This window comes from Dendrobium catenatum, unplaced genomic scaffold, assembly GCF_001605985.2.
Source record: "Dendrobium catenatum unplaced genomic scaffold, ASM160598v2 fragScaff_scaffold_156, whole genome shotgun sequence".
Classification (NCBI taxonomy): Eukaryota; Viridiplantae; Streptophyta; class Magnoliopsida; order Asparagales; family Orchidaceae; genus Dendrobium; species Dendrobium catenatum.
In genome coordinates this window covers 2,025,475-2,044,897 of record NW_021318618.1, presented here as the reverse complement: position 1 = coordinate 2,044,897, position 19,423 = coordinate 2,025,475, and the positions used below count along the sequence as shown (strand labels likewise).

At 35.1% G+C, this 19,423-nt stretch overlaps 1 protein-coding gene across 2 annotated transcripts in view; it reads left to right on the top strand.

Moving 5' to 3' along the window:
* The window catches only part of LOC110094040 (DNA repair protein REV1), a 70,513-nt gene that overhangs the window by 24,137 nt on the left and 26,953 nt on the right, over nucleotides 1–19,423 (top strand). For both annotated transcript variants that reach the window (XM_028691766.1, XM_028691764.1), the window contains 7 exons: nucleotides 6,905–6,997; nucleotides 9,393–9,452; nucleotides 9,540–9,626; nucleotides 9,817–9,900; nucleotides 10,251–10,323; nucleotides 17,047–17,115; nucleotides 17,818–17,904. In XM_028691766.1, the coding sequence (XP_028547599.1) occupies nucleotides 6,905–6,997; nucleotides 9,393–9,452; nucleotides 9,540–9,626; nucleotides 9,817–9,900; nucleotides 10,251–10,323; nucleotides 17,047–17,115; nucleotides 17,818–17,904 (553 nt within the window). The remainder of the gene's footprint in view (nucleotides 1–6,904; nucleotides 6,998–9,392; nucleotides 9,453–9,539; nucleotides 9,627–9,816; nucleotides 9,901–10,250; nucleotides 10,324–17,046; nucleotides 17,116–17,817; nucleotides 17,905–19,423) is intronic.

Below are 19,423 nucleotides of genomic sequence, written 5' to 3'. Positions count from 1 at the left end.
GGGAAACCATGGACCACGCTAATTAAGCTACTTAGAAATAGCTTTTCAAAATGGTGTTAAAATGGAGTTCTAAAAGTTGCATTTTTCTATGGCTGTGCAAACAAACAATTCATATAATTTTTTTCAACATTTCTAAAACAAAAATTACTAAAAAAGCTATTCCAAACAGGGCCTCAAACTTTTTGAGCTTCATGCATTTAATGGAAACTGGATTTTATTAAACATGATTATAAAATTTATTATACTTTCAAACCAAGTAAAAATCATTTGAAAAGTAAGTTTCAAATCTATACAAAGAGATAACGTCTTCCATAATTAAAATCTTGAAATGGATGAAGAACAATCTGCATCCACAAAAAGAATTTTATTCACGCTATAAATTATCTTTCATGGCTCAAAACTCTTGAAGGAAGAAATAATTGGAAGTGTTGAGAGAAATTGAATCAAAGAGGGAGTATAAATGATAGATCTCCTTCTACAATTGTGAAGGAATTATGCTGTGTGCCCAATGAACCCTTCAACCATAAGTAGGAGCAAATCGAGATAGAAATTTGCAATCAGGATTCCAAGTTAACATGAAGAGGTTATTTAAAGCAATTGATATAGAATGCTGAAAGCCATTTATCCATCCAGCATCTAATACATTTTTCATTGTTGATCATCTGATATGTGTTGAGGAAGGGTTGAATGATTTCCTTATTCCCTTTAATGAAGCAAGAGCCATTCAGGGAGCACTTCTTTCCAAAATCCATTGGATTTGTAGCTTTAAAATATTTTTCTGGGAGAGTGTTGTAAGTAAAATAGTTTCATGATTTCATCATTGTTGATTGTTTTCCAAGCTCATTTGACTAGATGAGAGATGCTAAAAGATACTAGGTTAATCAAGACTTCCATATTTCTTAGGTCTTCGATTGTGTTTCAATTGATTAGATGAATACCTTAATCACCTATATTTCTCTTCTTGAGGAAGTTTTGTCATGATGGAATAAATTTTTTGAACCACTTAGGATGGTATCCAAAAATTAAGGAAAATAGTATAGAGAAAGAAGTGAAAATAAAGTTAATAAGAGCCCGCCTTTGCCCTCTGGAAAGAAATTTACCCTTCCAACCAGAACATTTTTTCTAGATAGTTTTAATGATGGGATTCAATAATTATTTCTAAATGGTTTTGGAGCCAACAATGATGGCAAGATATTTAAAAGAAGAGCTATCATAGCACCTCCCAAGGTCTTGTTAAGATAATCATCATGTTTAAATATTTTGCCAACAGAGATTGAAGAATATTTGTTAAACTTAACATTAAGATCATAAGTTTTTTGCAAATATGTGAAGAATATGTTTCAAATAATGTTTGCACCACATAAAAGAAGAGTTTTATCAACAAATTGAATACCATTAATTGATAGAGTTTTTTTGCCACTAATGACACTATCAATCTAATGATTATAAGCAATAATTACTAACTTTTTTTTGTAAGACATTCACCACAATACAATACCAACAAGCCTTTATCCCACTATGTGGGGTCAGCTACATGAATCATTTTTCTCCATCGTGTCCTGTTAACGATTAAATTCTTATCTAATTCTAATAAAGAAAGGACATTTTTAATATTTTCTAAGCAAGTCTTTTTAGGCCTACGTCTACCTTTCTTAATATAAGTCAAATCTTGAAGAAGTATGCGGCAAAGATTCAAGAGTTAGATACACTTCCACCGTCTCCTTGGATCAAACCAAAAGAGAACTCATCAGGAGATGAGTTTTTCAAGTAGGGGAGTATCTGATGCATGTAAGGGGGGGGGGGGGGCAAAAAAATAGGAGAATAGGGGGGGTCAAAACAATATGAGAATTTGTTTTCACCCTTGGACTGTTGGTGCTCTCGGTTTGGGCCTTGTTTGCTTTGATTTGGAGCTAATTTTTGGGATCTACTTGGTTCTAGCTCATAAATGCTTAAGTTGTGACTTTAGCTCATTAATTCAAAAAGGTTTCTCTACTAATATCAACTCATTATGTGTGGAAAAGTTTGGCTTTTCCCCTTCCCCTGTTGCCTTCTCTGTTTCCTCTTGGATTTTGCTATTCCCGTGGCCCCTGCCTGGTTTCCCGTGCTTTGCCCCTTTGTTTCCCGTGCTAGTTGGTTTCCCGTGCTTTTCCCCTTTGTTTCCTGTGCTGGCTGGTTTCCCGTGAGCTGCTGGGAGGGGATTTCTGTGCTCTGGTTCCCTGTTTTCTGTGCATTTTTGCTGCAGCAGATTTGCTGTCTTTTGGCATTCTGTTTGCTGTCTTTTAGCCTTCTATTTGGTGTCTTTTGGTCTTTCATATTCCCTAATATAGTGGTTGTTTAGCTTCTTTCTTTTCTTATAAATAGGAGATGTTTTGTATGAATAAGAGGTTGAAAAAATGGTATTTTTTGGATAAAATCTGAGGGTTTTCTTGGATAGCTTACGAGCTTGTTCCTGTTCTTGTTCTTCTACTACTTGGGAAGGCTTACGAGCTTCTCCTATCTTCGTTTTGGACTTCTTGCCTCATTCTTCTCTCCGCAAGTACCATTCCACTTGTATCCTTCTTCTCAAGCAAAGGAAAAGCAACTTTAGGTGTATTTTTATGTTTGTTGATGTGTCATTTGTAAGTCAAAGTTGTAAGTGTCTTTATATGATATAAAAGGTGTCCTTTTTTAGTATTTTATGTATCTTCTAGTTTCTAGGAAGAAAAACATTTGCTTTGCAAAAATTTGGGGCCCTTCCCAAATTTTTGCTCGCATCAATTTGGTATCAGAGCTAGTTAGTATATTCTAGGTTATTGAGTTGTGTTGTTATTTGAGTCTTGGTGTCGTAAGAGTTTTTTGAGCTTTTTTTTGAGTCTATATGGATAGTTGATGTGATACATTATGTGATAAACAAGAATTGCAATTAAGATATTAATAACTTGTGAACTTGCATTGCTAATTTTAAACAAATGCGTTCCAAGATAGATCATAAGAAATTTCCATGGAAGAACTAAGCAATGTCAATCAATTACATTTAGAAGCAGCATGAAACAAACAAAATTAATCTAATAAATAAGTAATAAAGCAAATGACTCTTAACAAAAATCCAAGGCTTAAGATATAGATCCTTCACCTCGAAGACCCTCACTTTCACTCTTGGATTCACTTGGTTAGCGGAAGAGGATGGCGCACAAACTCAACGATGCCACTATTAGACAAGTAATGCCGAGGGGGCTAGCCGCCGGGGAGGAAGTCAGATTTGGAGAAGATGGTGGACGCCCTTTGATGATCCAATCGTCTGCCGGAAGTTGCTCGTCGATGACGTCCACGAGGGTGGGAAGAATACGGTTCAAGTAATCCTAGACGGTGTGGTCGAAGCCGAATCCGGCGTCAAAGAACGGCGATCGAATGACGTCAATGTCGCCTTGATGATAGTATGCAAAGCCGTGATCACGCTCCGGATCGGCCATTCATGACTATGAAATGACCTTGCGGTGTGGATGATTTTGGCGGTAGAAGAGTCTTCTCTTGGTGGAACTCGGCCAAGCAAAGAGGGGTGGAGGTGGGCTCGGGTAGAGAGAGAGAAGAATAGGGGGAGGGGCGGGTAGATCCACTTAGGGTTTGAGGGATTTAGGAAAAAACTGAAATTAATTTCAGTTTTAGGAGAATTTGGGGGGAGATTAAATGGATTTGAATTTTGAATATCAAGCGAGGATGAGCAATTAAGGGGGCCATTAATGTTTGAACCCCCTAGGGGCCGGCGGCATGATTAGAGGGAGAGGGATTAGGTGGGAAGAGAATAAAAGCTGAAATTAATTTCAGCTCAAGTAAAATTTGGAGGGAGAATATTTGAAATCAATTTTGAATTTCAAATAAGGATGAAATAAAAGAGACTTAATGGGGAAGAGAGAGGAGAGAGGGGCCGGCCATGTATAGTGGTGAGGTGGCTTGAGAATTTAAATGAGTGGGGACTACGAGGAGTTAATTAAACATAATAAAAATCTGAATTTTAATTTCAGAATTAATTATATCATAAGTAACTCCAAATTCAAATGAAAATAAGAGGGAATTTAAATTTGAATTTCAAATATGTGTAACTCCTCTTAATTAATTTCCCAAATTAATATGGCTTAATTAGGAAAGTCATTAAGAGAGGGGAATTCAAAATTCAAAGAGGAGAGCTAGAGTGGGCCGGTGGCAAAACGGGTCCAAGGGTTGGCCGGCGGGCTGCTGGTCGGCTGTTGGCCGACGGGTGGGGTTTGCAGGCCGGCGGCCTGGGCGGCTCAAGGGGGAGGCGGCGACAAGGGGTGAGGGGAAGGGAGGAGGGGAATTTCTAGGGGTTCGATTTGCTATAATTCCACTCACCTTAATTATCTTCAATCTGGATCTCCACGAAAATAACTTGGCGAAAATTTAGAACTCTCGAAGAGAAAAATAGTTTGGCAAGAAACTAGAACTCACAAAGAGATCTATCTTCTCCGACGAACTCACTAAGAGATCGAGGAGGGTTGAACTCACAAAGAGAACATAAGAGGCAAATTTTCATTCATCAATTCATTATCTCATACAATGCATGAGGCCTCCTATAAATATGCCAAAATGAAATAAAAACTAAAAGACATAAATGCCCTCGGGGCTACAAGCCTACAATATCAAATGATCACCCATAAGGGTAAAACAATAAAAACTAAAAAATAAAATAAACTACTACATAAAATGACTAAAAATATAAACTCCTGATCGTGATCGTCGATCTCCGATGGTACACATGTCGAAATCTCTTACGATGTCCTCATCAATAGTCCATGTAATCATCCTTCAGATCCAGATTCAAATGAGTTCCAAGGAGAATTTGACCCCGCCAAAGGTACATATGAACCAACTATTCTGGATGTGAAGATTCCAACTGTAGAAGGGATTCCATCGCAAGAAAATTCTACAAATCCCCTACAAAACGAGTTGTATATAATTCAATATCAAATGTACTTGTGTTCAAAGAAATTCGAGCAGAGAAAGAAATTTCTACAAGAACAATTCAAGAAAGAGTGAGTTGAAATCCTGAAGAAGTATGCGGCAAAGATTCAAGAGTTAGATGCACTTCCACCGTCTCCTCGGATCAAACCAAAAGACAACTCTTCAGGAGATGAGTTTTTCAAATAGGGGAGTATCTGATGCATGCAGGGGGGGGGTCAAAACAATATGAGAATTTATTTTCACCCTTGGGCTGTTGGTGCTCTCGGTTTGGGCCTTGTTTGCTTTGATTTGGAGCTAATTTTTTGGATCTACTTGGTTCTAGCTCATAAATGCTTAAGTTGTGACTTTAGCTCATTAATTCAAAAAGGATTCTCTACTAATTTTAGCTCATTATGTGTGGAAAGTTTGGCTTTTCCCCTTCCCCATGCTGCCATCTCGGTTTCCTCCTTGCCCCCTCGGTTTCCTCTTGGCTTTTGCTGTTCCCGTGGCCCTTGGTTGGTTTCCCGTGCTTTGCCCCTTTGTTTCCTGTGCTGGCTGGTTTCTCGTGAGCTGCTAGGAGGGGATTTCCGTGTTCTGGTTCCCTGTTTTCTGTGCATTTTTGCTGCAACAGATTTGCTGTTTTTGGCCTTCTATTTGCTGTCTTTTGGCCTTCTATTTGGTGTCTTTTGGTCTTCCATATTCCCTAATATAGTGGCTATTTAGCTTCTTTCTTTTCTTATAAATAGGAGATGTTTTGTATGAATAAGAGGTTGAAAAAATGGTATTTTTGGATAAAACCTGAGGGTTTTCTTGGATAGCTTGCGAGATTGTTCCTCTTCTTCTTCTTCTACTACTTGGGAAGGCTTGCGAGCTTCTCCTATCTTCGTCTTGGACTTCTTGCCTCCTCCTCTCCGCAAGTACCATTCCACTTGTATCCTTCTTCTCAATCAAAGGAAAAGCAACTTTAGGTGTATTTTTATGTTTGTTTATGTGTCGTTTGTAAGTCAAAGTTGTAAGTGTCTTTATATGATATAAAAGATGTCTTTTTTTTAGTATTTTATGTATCTTCTAGTTTCTAGGAAGAAAAACATTTGCTTGCAAAAATTTGGGGTCCTTCCCAAATTTTTGCTCGCATCAATAACTCTTCTTTGAAAGCTACGATTTCTATAACAGAAGTTGTAGAGATAAGACAGAAGTTGGATGGGGTCAATGTGGTATTTATTATGACCAGATTAGCTAACTCCGGACAATTTTTGCTATATATAAGTAGAATTTGAGATAGCTTTAGATGCATGATGATGCACAATCTTGGTAGTAGGTTAAAGGGAAAAATAAATATTAATAAGAATGATACAACTAGAAGTACATAGCATCTTGTAGTTTGTGTTGCTATTCACATTCAATTACCTAAAAAAATTATGGTCTTGATACAAATTCATTGCATCACCACAGGTATGTTGTAGACCGTTACAAGTGTTTGTGATACAACAGATGATAATAAGTCTCTGAGCCTGAAATGATGTACTTGTGAGATCATTGATAAGATGAAATATGATGCAATTCCCTATCAAATGCTCATTGTTTTGAGCCTTTGCTTCTGTTAAATATTTTTATAACTCAAGTTGAACTTTAGCATGAATGCCTGTAATGTTAAACGTTACAGTGTTAAAATTTTAGGAAATCACAATTTTAGGAACTAGTTATTTGTTTGCTTAAAGGTTTTATCCAAGTTTAGCACGTGTGTGTGCTTATGTATTATTCTTGTAAAATTTTGTAACCAGTGTAATTGTATGACTACATAGCCCTGTAATATCAAGGCCGCCACTACATTGTTTAGGATTTTTTTGGCATGAAGGTATTGTTTAGCTTTTTCTAGTATTATAATCATGATTTCAAGTTCTTTAATAATTACACTATTAATAATTTTTCATTTGTTTAATGGTGATGATGACTTATCCTTGTTGTCATTTAGGCAACTCTTCACAAGGACTTTGGGGTAAAAGTTGGTGATATGCTTTGGAATTACTGCAGAGGAATTGATGATCGTAAAGTTGAAGTTCTAAAGGTTTGTCTTTGAACATTCTATAGAGTTTTAAACCTACTTGGCTGTATTTCTTTTAGTTATTCAGGAAATCATGATCTTTCAAATTTAGTTTTTCTTATTGGTGGGGGCAAGAAATATAGGGAGCCTATACCCCTCGCCCACACGAGAGATTTGTGTCCTTAAGCCGACGACTTCCCACTAAATCACGAAAGATGATGACTAAGATGAGGAAGAACAAACTCTTACATTTCAATTAAACTAAAAAGAAGAAAGTAAAAGACTACAAATGACGATCTAACAAACTCGAATCGAAAATCAAAGACACCCTAAAGTTGCTTTACTTAGAGACGAAAGATACAGATGGAGTGGCACTTGCGGAGAGACGAAAGAGATTAGAAGCCGAGACGAAAGATTGGAAAGAGCTCGCAAGATTTCCGGAGGGAATGAGAAAGAAGACGGACAAAGCTCGCAAGCTTTTCCAATGAAACCCGCAGGTTTACATTTTCAAAAATCACATATCATTCAACTATTTTTAAAACATAACAAGCCCCTCATATTTATAGGTATGAAAGGGGAATACAAAAGGACACTAACAGTGAATTCACATAGGAATTCTAAACATCACAAACTTTAAAGCCCAAATGCTTTTCACAGAAAAACAGCCCAAGCCCAAGAACCGAAGGAGCAGCCGCGGGAGGCCGCACGGTACCAAGGCGCCACAACCACGGGAAACATCCCAGGCTCGGAAAACCAGCAGCCGGTCGGAATTCCAAGGGGCAAAGGCACAAAAAACAATAGCCCATGGTGGAAGCCACACATGGGAAACAACACTTCTTGGAATTCCAAAGGCCGGTTTGGAATTCCAAGGGACAAACATAATTAAAGACATAAAAACAATAAAAGTATATTTAATAAAAGATAACTATGAACTAAAATATTAGTTAATAATGAGCTAACCCTTAGTTCAATAAGTGAACTAAAGACCAGCTCATAAATGAGCTAAAATTTCAGCTCAATTTTGATTGAGCTTGTAGACTCGAGGGAGACCAAAATTGATTTATTTTGGACGTGAGTTGACCCATCCTTTGTCTACATCACTTATCTATGATACTCTCTGAAATATTGAAATTATTGCGTGGTTGTAACAATTCATTAAACCCAAAAGTCCTGGTGACCTGCAGTTTTTCCTGTTAGTCTTGTATTTAAGTTATAACAAAAAAAAAAGCTTTTGTACATCACTTGTATTATGAACACTTTAGACACTGGTAGATAGTTGAAAAAAATTTATAAGAGTGCAAGGTTTATGAGTTGCAGCTAAGCTGTGATCCTTGGCTATATGTTTTTCTGGAAATGATAGATGCAGAGCATACAGAATCTTTGTTTAGTTTTTTTTTTATTCCCTGAGAAAGGTTTTTGGCTTTCTACTTTCTACCATTTCCAATGCATAGATTTGGCCCCTTTGTTGTTCTGACAAACTGAAGGTCAAAAGTTTCCAGCAAATTCTTAAATGTTCTGTATGCTGCATGATTATGATGGTAATGGAAAAAGCTACGAGCCATGTATTTGATCCATGGATTGCTCTCTGTCAATTTGTAGTGCATGCCTTAAGAAGCTTCATTTTTTGACATCCTTGATGCCAAACAGCATCTGCTCATTGCATCCTTGCAAACAACTTTATATATTAGGTTGGCACTTGGCATTGTACCACTTGAAATTTAGCTAGAATGCCCCATGGCATGTGATGTCCCTTAATAGTGTTTCTGTGGTTGCATGTGCTGGCATTGAATTCCAGGACAATTGGACACAAACCAAGTTAACTTGATGCATTTTAAACAAGTTATTGATAACCAAACTATGCTTGGTAGAAATGAATGTGTGGCGAAATTAATAAGAATGGGCTTAGCTTTGAAGTAATCTCTATTGAAGATGAAGTAGTTTGAGCAGGTTCATTGACGTGTCAAAGTCTAGAAGATACACTGATAAAAGGTTGTCAAATTTTCTTGTCAAAGGATCATGAGAAAAAAGGTAATTCAATGTTAGTAATTGATAGAAGTCGTGCAAAAGATTTGAGCAAAATAATTTAATACCATGGAGCACTCAATAAGAACAAATGAAGAGTGAATATCTATAAAGATGATTCCAAACAGCTGGGAGAACCGTTGTGAAGAGGATGAGTATGGTGATAATATTTGTTTGCTCTATTTTACTGATTCTTTATATTAAAAAACTATCAACTGCATATTATATTGGCTGATAATTGTTTCATATGAAAGAAGATCTTTTGCTGAGAAACTTGTTTTTTAGAGGGACATATCCTGATTTGATTGTGATGGCTTTGTTCCTGGCCATCCTTTACTCAAAATCATAATTCTTTTCATTTCAGTTTTTATTCATTTATGTTTGATGTGCTTCACAGGAAACAAAATCTATTGGCGCTGAAGTGAACTGGGGGGTTAGATTTCGTAACACCATGGATGTGGGTATTTGTCCGAAGATAAGTTTTGCAAAATTTGTTGTTATCGTACAATTTTTATGAAGTATTTTTTTTACACCTCTTTTTTAGTGTGAACATTTTCTTAACAACCTTTCGAAGGAGGTTTCCTCCCGTCTGCGGGAATGTGGCATGATAGCACGCACTATCACTCTAAAGGTACTTGATATTATCTTGTAGAAATTATTATCTTCTATCTGACCTTGGTCTGTTATATGATTAATGGTAAATAATTTCTTTGACAGAGCCCCAAATTGCTGGCATAAGTTGTTATTGATGATAAACATGAATTATTGGTATTATATTCAGTCTGACAATATGGCTTTCTGCATTTGCCTGCCTTTCTTAGGTTAAAAAAAGAAGAAAAGGTGCAAAGGAACCTGTAAAATTCATGGGATGTGGTGACTGCGAAAACATTAACCGCTCTATGACGGTATTCACAAACCCATTGATCTTCCTAATTATTAATATTATCACAATTGCTTAGGTTCGGCTTTAAGAATTCTCATCCTCCATTCAGTTCTATTGAATGTCGATTGAAGTATTAAAATTATTTTGTACAAATCTCTTTATACAACTAATATTATTATTATTTTTGGTCTATCCCTTTGGTCCTTTACCTTGTCCGCATTAATTTTTATCTATCCATCGATGCATTTCTACCCTGTGCTAAGCAATTGATGCCTTCTACAAGTCATGCCAATTACACATTAGAAATATTTTTCTAGCAGTGGTTGAAATCCTTAACTTTTTAATTTTTACTTCTTCTTTACATTTTGATAGCTTCCAGTTGCTACGGATGATCCGACCTTGATTCTAAGGATAGCAAAGCAAATTTTTGCTTCATATCACATTGGTAAGTTCCAATTGAACGTTTTCATGCTCTGCTTTTATTACTTTTCTTTTTCATGTCAGTGGTGCATCAACCAATTGTCTTCCTGTATAAATAGGAGGTTCTAGGTTTTTTTTTTTTTTTTAATTTACGACTCTCATATTATTACTATACCAATCAGTGGAAAGCAGGCTATAGGCTTTGTATGCGTAAGCCTTAATGAGAGTAAAGATTTATTTTTGAAGGGGGAATTAGTCATAGGGAATGGAACTAATTTCATGCTTTAATAATAGAGGGTCCTCTAGATGCACAAGAATTCATTGACTTAGGAGTGCTTCTCTTAGTAGAATGGTTAGAGCGACATCTAGTAAAGGCTAATATAATTAAAAAAAAAGGTAATTTGGACATAGACAATGAATGATAGAAATGCATCATTCGATGAATATATATAGTTAGTTTCAGAGAATTAGGAAGGGAAGAGATGCGGTTTTGATAATATAAAAAGAAGTTATTTAAAATAGGTAGTACCTTATACAAAACTCAAGAGGAATGAATGAAAAAATCAGATTAGCAAAGCTGATGCCAAATACTTGGGATGAGGCTAATGATGATGATGCCCCTACATTTCAATAGGGGTTTAAACAAGTTGTCTGTTTGTGTTCAGATTATGTAAATATTTGTTTATTCGGAATCAGCTTGTGTTTGAAATTGTTCAGGAATAGCTGTTCGTGAACAACGAGCCTTTTTGATAGTTCTAAATTTTTGCTTTCCATTATGTTTTAGAGTATGCTAATCAATAGTTTTTTTTAATATGAACATTCCAATCTGATTGTGTCAATTTGTGGACCAATGTAAGATAAAAATGTTTAGCTCAAATTTCCTTTTTGGGAGAGATGTTATTAAAATTTATATTTGTGGTAAATAGATTGTTCATCTATCTCTTCATGAGAGCTATGAAGTCTGAGGGGCTATTTAGTAAACGGGATTTATGTAGGATTTGAGCTGGTTTTTATAAAAATCCTACCAAATGGGGTTTGAGAATCTTGTAAATCTCACGTTGAGATAAGTCCACCGTTACCCCATTGTTGGCGTAAATCCCGGGGTTCGACGGATTTACGGGACTTGGATGAAGAAGCACACGGAAGGGGAGAAAGATGCTTATGGGCATAACAAGCTCTTGTCTCGACTTTCGACTTGAGCAATGCGTTGAAGGGGGCTAAGAAGATTTTTTTTTACTCTTTCAAAACTATACTTCCCGAGATGCATGCGAAGAAGATGCACGCAAAGCAGAAGTAACAATCTATAGGAAGGGAGTTTGAGGAGTTGAAGAATGTAGCTCGTTTTAAACTCTTATGTCATCCGAAGCAGGCGAACTTGAACAAGGAAGAAGTGGAGAAGAGGAAAAACAAATAACATTTAAATATAACACAATATGTTTAATAATATTAATAACTCATTAAAGTAAAATTTAAACAGTTATATAAATAAATAGTTAATAAAATAATTAGTTATGTAAGTAATAATTAAATAATTATTAGTGTAATTAGTAATTATATACTTATTAAAATAATACTTAAATAAATAATTTAATAATTAATACTATAATTATGAAACCCTTCATGTAAAAGAAGCTAAACTTTAAAACATCAAGGCGTATTTTGGTATAATGGTTTGAATTTGCATTTAAGAAACTCCACAGTTAAGTATGCTCATCCAAGAGTAAATTCTGGGATGGGTGACCTACTAGGAAGTTACACCAACAGAACAAAATTGTGAGGCTCTTGTAGGGGCCAATATCTCGATAGTTAAGAGTTTGAGTTGTTACAAATGGTATCAGAGCAATACACCAGCTGGAAGATGGGAACTAAGTACTATACAAGACAAAGTGCTACGCTATGGGAGCCACCTCTTCAATCCTATATGGGACAAAGTGCTACATGACGAAAGCCACCACTTAAACTTATAGAGGTCAACTCTATAATCCTATCTGTCTAGTGGATGATTCTAGGATAAAGATGCTGACAAGAATGCCAGTTACTTAAGTGGGGGAGATTATGAAACCCCTTAAGTAAAAGATGCTAAACTCTTAAATATCGATGCATCTTTTGGTGTAATGGTTGGATTTCATTTAAAAAATTTCATAGTTAAGCGTGCTCATCCTAGAGCAAATTCTGGAATGGGTGACCTATTGAGAAGTTACACCAACATAACAAAACCGTGAGGCTCTTAAGCCAAAGGGAATAATATTTCGTTAATTAAGAGTTTGGACTGTTACAATAATCTATAATTAAATCATTAATTATATAATTTGATAATTAAGCTAACCTCAAATTATATTATTTATCATTATAATTTATTGATGGTAATTAAAATTTAAATTAATATAAAAATTTGATTTAAATGCAAATAAAATTTGAGTTTTTAATAAACTAACCATCTTAAATCCTAAGTTATATTGCCAAACATTCTCATTAAATAATAATTAACTAATTTCCATTTTAATTAGTTAGTAATAGAATATTTAAATACATAATTAGATAATTAGTAGTATACTTAGTAATTAAAAATTTATTTAAGTAATGCTTAAATAATTAATTAAATATTTTGTTGTATTTATAATAATTAAATAATTGTTTAAAATAATAATTAAAGAATTAATTATTAAATTATCAGTGTATCTAGTAATCTAATACTTATTATAATAGCATTTAAATAATTGATGAGATAATTAGTACTTTAGTTAATAATTAACTTATTAGTAGTTTTTTTTGTAATTAAACTTGCTTCTAATTATATTATTTATAATTATAACTTATGGACAATAATTAAAATTAAAATTTATAAGTAATTATTATTTAAAATGTTAATTAAATTTAAATCACAAATGAAATTTGAATTTTAATGAACTAATTGCCTTAAATCCTCAATTGCATTGCCTGTGATATCTCATAGGATTTAACAGTTATCTTGCCAAATGGTTTTTTAGGATTTAACGCTCATGATTTACTAAATTTGAATTTATAGAATTTATTGTATTCTAATAAAGTTAAATCGTACTTGTTGTCAAATAGGCCCCATAGAGAAATCAAAAGACCTTGTTGCTTTTATTTGCGGCATATTGTAACTGTGGCTCTGGGTGGGCTTTGTTAACTTACCTAAAAAATCTAGGTGGACTTTGTTAAACTTTTAAAATATTTCAATTTATTCCCAGATATGAAAATGAACAAATCATGCCTATTGTTGTTGAAGAATCAATTAAACAACTTGATAACACAACTCTTGAAGTATGCTAAATTTTTTTGCTAAGGTTTATGTGTCATACTAATATGAACTTTCTTTTAGTCCTTGATATCTTGATATACTAATTTATGACGAAATATTATGAACAAAATTAAATTGCATCAATATTGTTAATGATGAAAGTCTTCATGAAAGTTCAAAATTTAAACTCAATCTATTTGGTTACACCTAAAATAACACAACTAGGTTTTAAGCCATTTGGGTTAATTTTTTTTATTGAATTTGATCGCACATATAGGCATATCATATTTATGTGGTTATTTTTTATTTTATTCGGTTCATTATCATCTTTTCCTTTAAGAATTGGTGATGTAGCACCGGCATCCAATCTTAAGCATGGATATGGTGGTTAATTAGATTAAGATCAAGCAAGTAGATATAATAAAGGGTTGGATTTCCATTCCTTGTACACATGATTGACCTCCTCCCTTACAAGGTAAACATTTAAAGCACAAGATCGGTCATGAAAACTTCCAATCATTTTTCTTTCGTGCTTTGTCAGTACCTCCACTTAATGATCCTCTACATATGCTAAATCAAGTCCTGATCTCCTAAAAAGTTAGCATTGGCTTGCCTTCCTTGTTGGAAATCAAAATATGATCTTGTTAATGTGTCACTCTCTTGCCATAAAGGGCTTGTCTGACTCCTTCATGATTATAATTCAACATTTGTTTTATTTTATTGACCACAATGCTTCCAAATTTCCTATGTCCAACTCCTTTTAAATAAATCAAATAATGTAATTTGAAGTGGTCGCAAACCTTCCAAAAATATAATGGCCAACCATGTTTGCTTATTATATGTTATTTCCTATGTTTTATCCTCTTGTAACTTTATTTTATCGAAGAAATAATAGAGTTTTTATCAAGTATTTTGAATTGACTTGGCTGCTTCTTCTCCCTTTCAACATCTTGGATGGGACCTTTGTAATTATCTTTGTGTTTTTTTTCCTCTCTCCTATGTTGTTCCTTACAAACATCATTTGATTTCTTGCCTTGGCCAACCCTACCACCATTATAACATCATTGCCAGTGATGGGTTCTGCTCTGAAGATGTGAGTGATTTTGGAGATTCTATTTCCAGAGTTTTCCTTGCTTTTAAGATTTTGTGCCGCTTAGTATTCTCAGCTTTGATACGGAGGGAGAAGTGATGAAGACATCAGAGCACGAAAAGTTTATTAGAGGCGTGGTCGCCGATCTACGACCACGATTGCGCAGATCTATTTTTGAGTCCTCATATGTACTTATTTTATTTATTTGCTTTTGTATTTGTTTTAGTTGTATTTCTCTTTTTACCCCTTAAGGGTTTGTCATGTGTAAGCCCAAAGGCCTAAGTGGTCTTTTTATTTTCCTGTCCATTGTAGGAGGCTATATATAGCCCTTATGTTTTCTTTTGAAGGAATGAATAATAAAATTTCTGCATTTTGAGTTCTTGTGAGAGCTTGAGAGGTTTTGGGAGAGAAATCCCTTGGAGACGGAAGCGGATCACCCACCAACCTTGGAAGAGTCCGGGTTCGTGGCTAGTTCTTCGTATTTCTTTTCTTCTTTCTTCCTCCTTTCCCCTTCCATCCCACGGCTCCCCTATCCCAAACCACTGGCTCTCCAAAACCCCACCGTCGGCTACCTCCCCATCCCACCACCGACCTAGCCCCCTTTTCCCCCACTCCACATAGCCGCCGCCACCCAAAGAGGTTCCCCTTGATCGGGTGATCTCCTTAATCCCAACACTCCACCTAACCCTAGCCCAAGACGAGGGTGAACTTTTTCTCCTATTCAAATTATCTTCTAATCCTATGCTCTTGTAGGTTGTGATTCAAACACAAGGAGTCGTGCCAAGCTCTATGCCTTTACTTAGTAAACATAGGATTTGAGTTTTGATTTTCTATGTTTTCTAATCTCATTGTTAACCTAGGGATTCTATTGAATAACTTCTTAATTTGCAACGATTGAAATTCTAATTACTTTGGTGATTCTAACTCTTAGCATGTGATTTGGCCCAAGCGAAACCATCCCTCTTTGTTTTCTATTATCATTTAGTAGCCAACGTTCGTAATTATTAATTGCTCTTATTCAAAATGTGGAAGTTCTTATCACATTCATTTAAATTCTACTAAATCCTGCATTAAGAAGTGTGTCCCTTCAGTACATGTTAATGGTGCAAAATGGCATGCGTAATGGCACACGGCGCACATACGACGTTATTTGCGTCATGCTTGGGCAATAACACATGACGCAAGACACAAATGGCCCATGCTATTTTTGCTAACATGATTTAAATTTCAAATTATAAATTATAATTAAATTTTTTAAGGTTTATATATTAATTTCATAGTTAATTATTTAGTAAACATCAACAAAAAAATTTAAGGATTTAACTTTTTTGTAGGATTTGAAGCTATCATTTTTGCTATTTGGTGGGATATAGGCTAAATTATGCTTAAATCCTGCTCAAATCTATTGATGTATGTTTCTGTAAGATTTAAAGTTATCATTTTTGTTGTTTGGTCGAATGTATATGCTTAAATTTTGTTCTAATCAATTAATTATTTCTTGTTTAATGGTATTTAATATTAAAAATATATATGTTTTAATTATTTTATATTGTGCGCCGCCATGTTTAAAATGGCGTGCGCCGCGCTGTGCGCTATGTGCCATGCTCCATAAAGAACTTTGTGCCATGCTGTGCCATTCACCTTTGACATGTATGGTCCCTTCTCTGTGGAAATGGCTAATTTCAGTTGCCATTTCATGCAAAATAAAAGTTGTATGTCATTTATTGTTACTTTTATTTTCTTCATCACTTTTAGGTTGTGTACTCTTCAACTTTTATATACATTATAACCTACCTATCACTTCTTTTTTATACTGCTCTAATATGTTTTTGATCTTGTCTAGCTTTCAGAATGGTTTCAAAATTTTGGGCATTAGATATTTTTCCTGCCTTGTTACAGCGCTTAAGTTTTTCATTTTATGTAAATGGTTCCCTTTTTGTATGATATGGTCTTCAATTTAAACTAGAGACATGTTTACGAAACTTGTGAATTGTTGTTTGTGGCCCTGTTAAAATGGTGCATTTATCAACGCACATAAAAAAGGCTAATGCCTCACTTGGTAATGCTTCTTAGTTGCCTTGTTTTGCAAACATCTGAAATTGAATTTAGATTTGTGGGGGCAAGTTGCGACAGAAAGTGCAATATTACATGTGCACCTGGTTCATGATTTCACCACCGTGGCAACATGCATGTGCAGCATCTTGTTTATTTCTGTGAGAATATAGATAAAACTTTATTTTCTGCCAAATAGCACTACACTCGAACAGAACAAAATTACTAATGAAGCTAGGTTTGTAAAAACGCATAGATAATGTTTTCTTTATCTGCTTTTGGGTCTTCTGTTCAAAATGCCTTTCATGAATTAGAAACTCATCATTCAACTGTTTTTGTTAAAGATGCCAAGGAAGTTCGTGGTGTTGGCTTACAAATGTCAAGGCTTGAGATTGTGGATGGGAATAGGCAAGGTCTGATGAATGCTAACGTTGATCTTTGTTCAACTTTATTTTTTGAATTGTTAATATGCTCTAGCTATGTAATTGTGGAATTCATTTTTCTAGTTGCTTGGATGTATGAATGTTAGGAAAGTAGTTCAAATTACCTTCAACTATATTTTGAATGCCCGCATTTTACCAAAAGATTTCGATTAGTACATGAATCAAGAAAAATTACCCAAATCTATATCCAGAATAATAAATTCATATTGGCTCTTTATTACATTATAGGTTTATGATTGATCTTCTGTATAAATAGCTATCCTTCTAAGTGCTTCTGATTAGAGCATGGTGAATGGCATTCTATTGTTAAAAAAATGTGAAACTCTGAAATTCCTAATAATTAATATCTTAAGATTAAGAAACCAATTTATTACCCTTACAATCTCATGGAAACAAACAACCATCCAAACCCCATGCATATGAAATCCATGATAGATCCTTGTGAGTGTTCTTTTTGTTGAAACTCTTAATTTGTGTGTGCGTGCATTATGTTGATCTTTTTTGTATTGCTTCATGCTAGTATGCCATCCAAGTTAAAAAAATACATGCGCATATGATGCTATAGATGTTTTATATGCTTCATTGTTCACGTGTTGGAAGATGGGAGGGAAGGGAGCAATGCTTCTATTGGCAGTTGTGCTATTTCATTCATTTCTTCTTTGGATTTCTAAGGTCATGCGCAAAATGTTATTGAATCCTGGCTTAAGATACCTGCCAAGGTGGGAGAAGAGACTGTAGACAGCCAGAGGGTTGCAGCAGGTAATTGCTGATTTCTTATTATGTATAAGAGGACTTTTTGTTCGCTAGTTTTATATGTAGAATGTAGCTTTAGTCCAAAATGTTCCCCGTTTACATATGAACTATTTATTTAGAATGTGAAATGCTCTTTGGATGCACTCAGTTCTCACGCATTTCCAACACAATTGTTGGCAAAACAATAACGCCAATAACAATGCAACTAAATTTGAATAACAACTGAATTTATCAACAATGTTGAAGATTTTATTTTGAAGGAAAAAAAAAAAAAGTTACTGTTGCTTGAAATTTTGTAAGCATTAGCTTTTTCCTCTTAAAACTTGAGGAAAGTGATAGATTAATTTTATTTTAATGATCCTGTAGATAATAAAAAAGAGGAGGTAATATATTTAAATTTTCAAATCAATTTTAATTCAAAATAATTTATTACAAAATTACATTACCGTTTTTTGAAAATAATAATAATAAATCTCCACCTGCCCAAATCTCGTAACCGTCCTTTTTTCTCGTAACTGCCCCTTGTTCTGATTGGTAACTCCTTAATCCATATGACTTTTAGAAAAAAAAAAAGAGGTGAGAGACGAATGAAACCACGAGCTCGGCATAAAAGAAAAAGAAGTCCTGCGACTCTGCTTCCCGCGACCTCCCTGCGCATCTTCCTCTCCTACGTCTAAACTTGAAATCAACATTCCGTCCTCTCTCGCGTCTCCAACCCCTAGGTTAGCCCGGCTCATTTGTCCCGCTCGCTCACGCAACCTGCTTCTCTCGTGATCCCATACCTGCGCCGCGCTCCCATCTTCCATCTTCCGCATTCCCAGACCCATGTCCTGCGATCCGCTCAGCTCGCGTCCTGCGAATTGCCTAGCTCTCTTCTGCTCGCTTCTCGCGATCTGCCTAGCTCTTGTCCGCACGAAAGCCCGTTCCAACCTGCAGTCTGACTGCAACCTTGCTCCCGCTTCCATCCGACCATTGATCTACATGCAGCCCGTTATGTCCAGCGTCTCAGAACCCGTCTTGTGTCAAACCCTTCCTCTCAACTGTGTAGGCAACCAGCTTCGTCCTGCAACTTCAATCCGACGCCAAAACTGCGTCAATATTGTGCAAGTTCGACAACACTCAATAATCAATGAAATCTCCCTCAATTAAATGAAGTTAATTATAACCATATTACATGCATACGCTAAGACATGAAGACATCCGTTGTTTCTTTAATTCAGTCAAGAATGAAAATATTAAAAGACCCCGAGTCTGTTGTACCTTTGATCCGACCGGGATAAACAGATGCAAATGCTTACCGGACACCCTCTTAAGTGGGGGTGGGATGTCGGGAGGTTGCCAAAATTTTGAGTAATTCTATAAAAAAATATATAATAAAAATAAAATAAAATAAAATAAGAATTTTTATATTTTGAGCAAAAGGATAAAATTTAATTCAATTTAGGGGACGAAAAGAAAAATGAGATTTGTCTTTAACTTCAAATTATATGTGATGAAAATATGAATCATTAAATTATCTTATTAA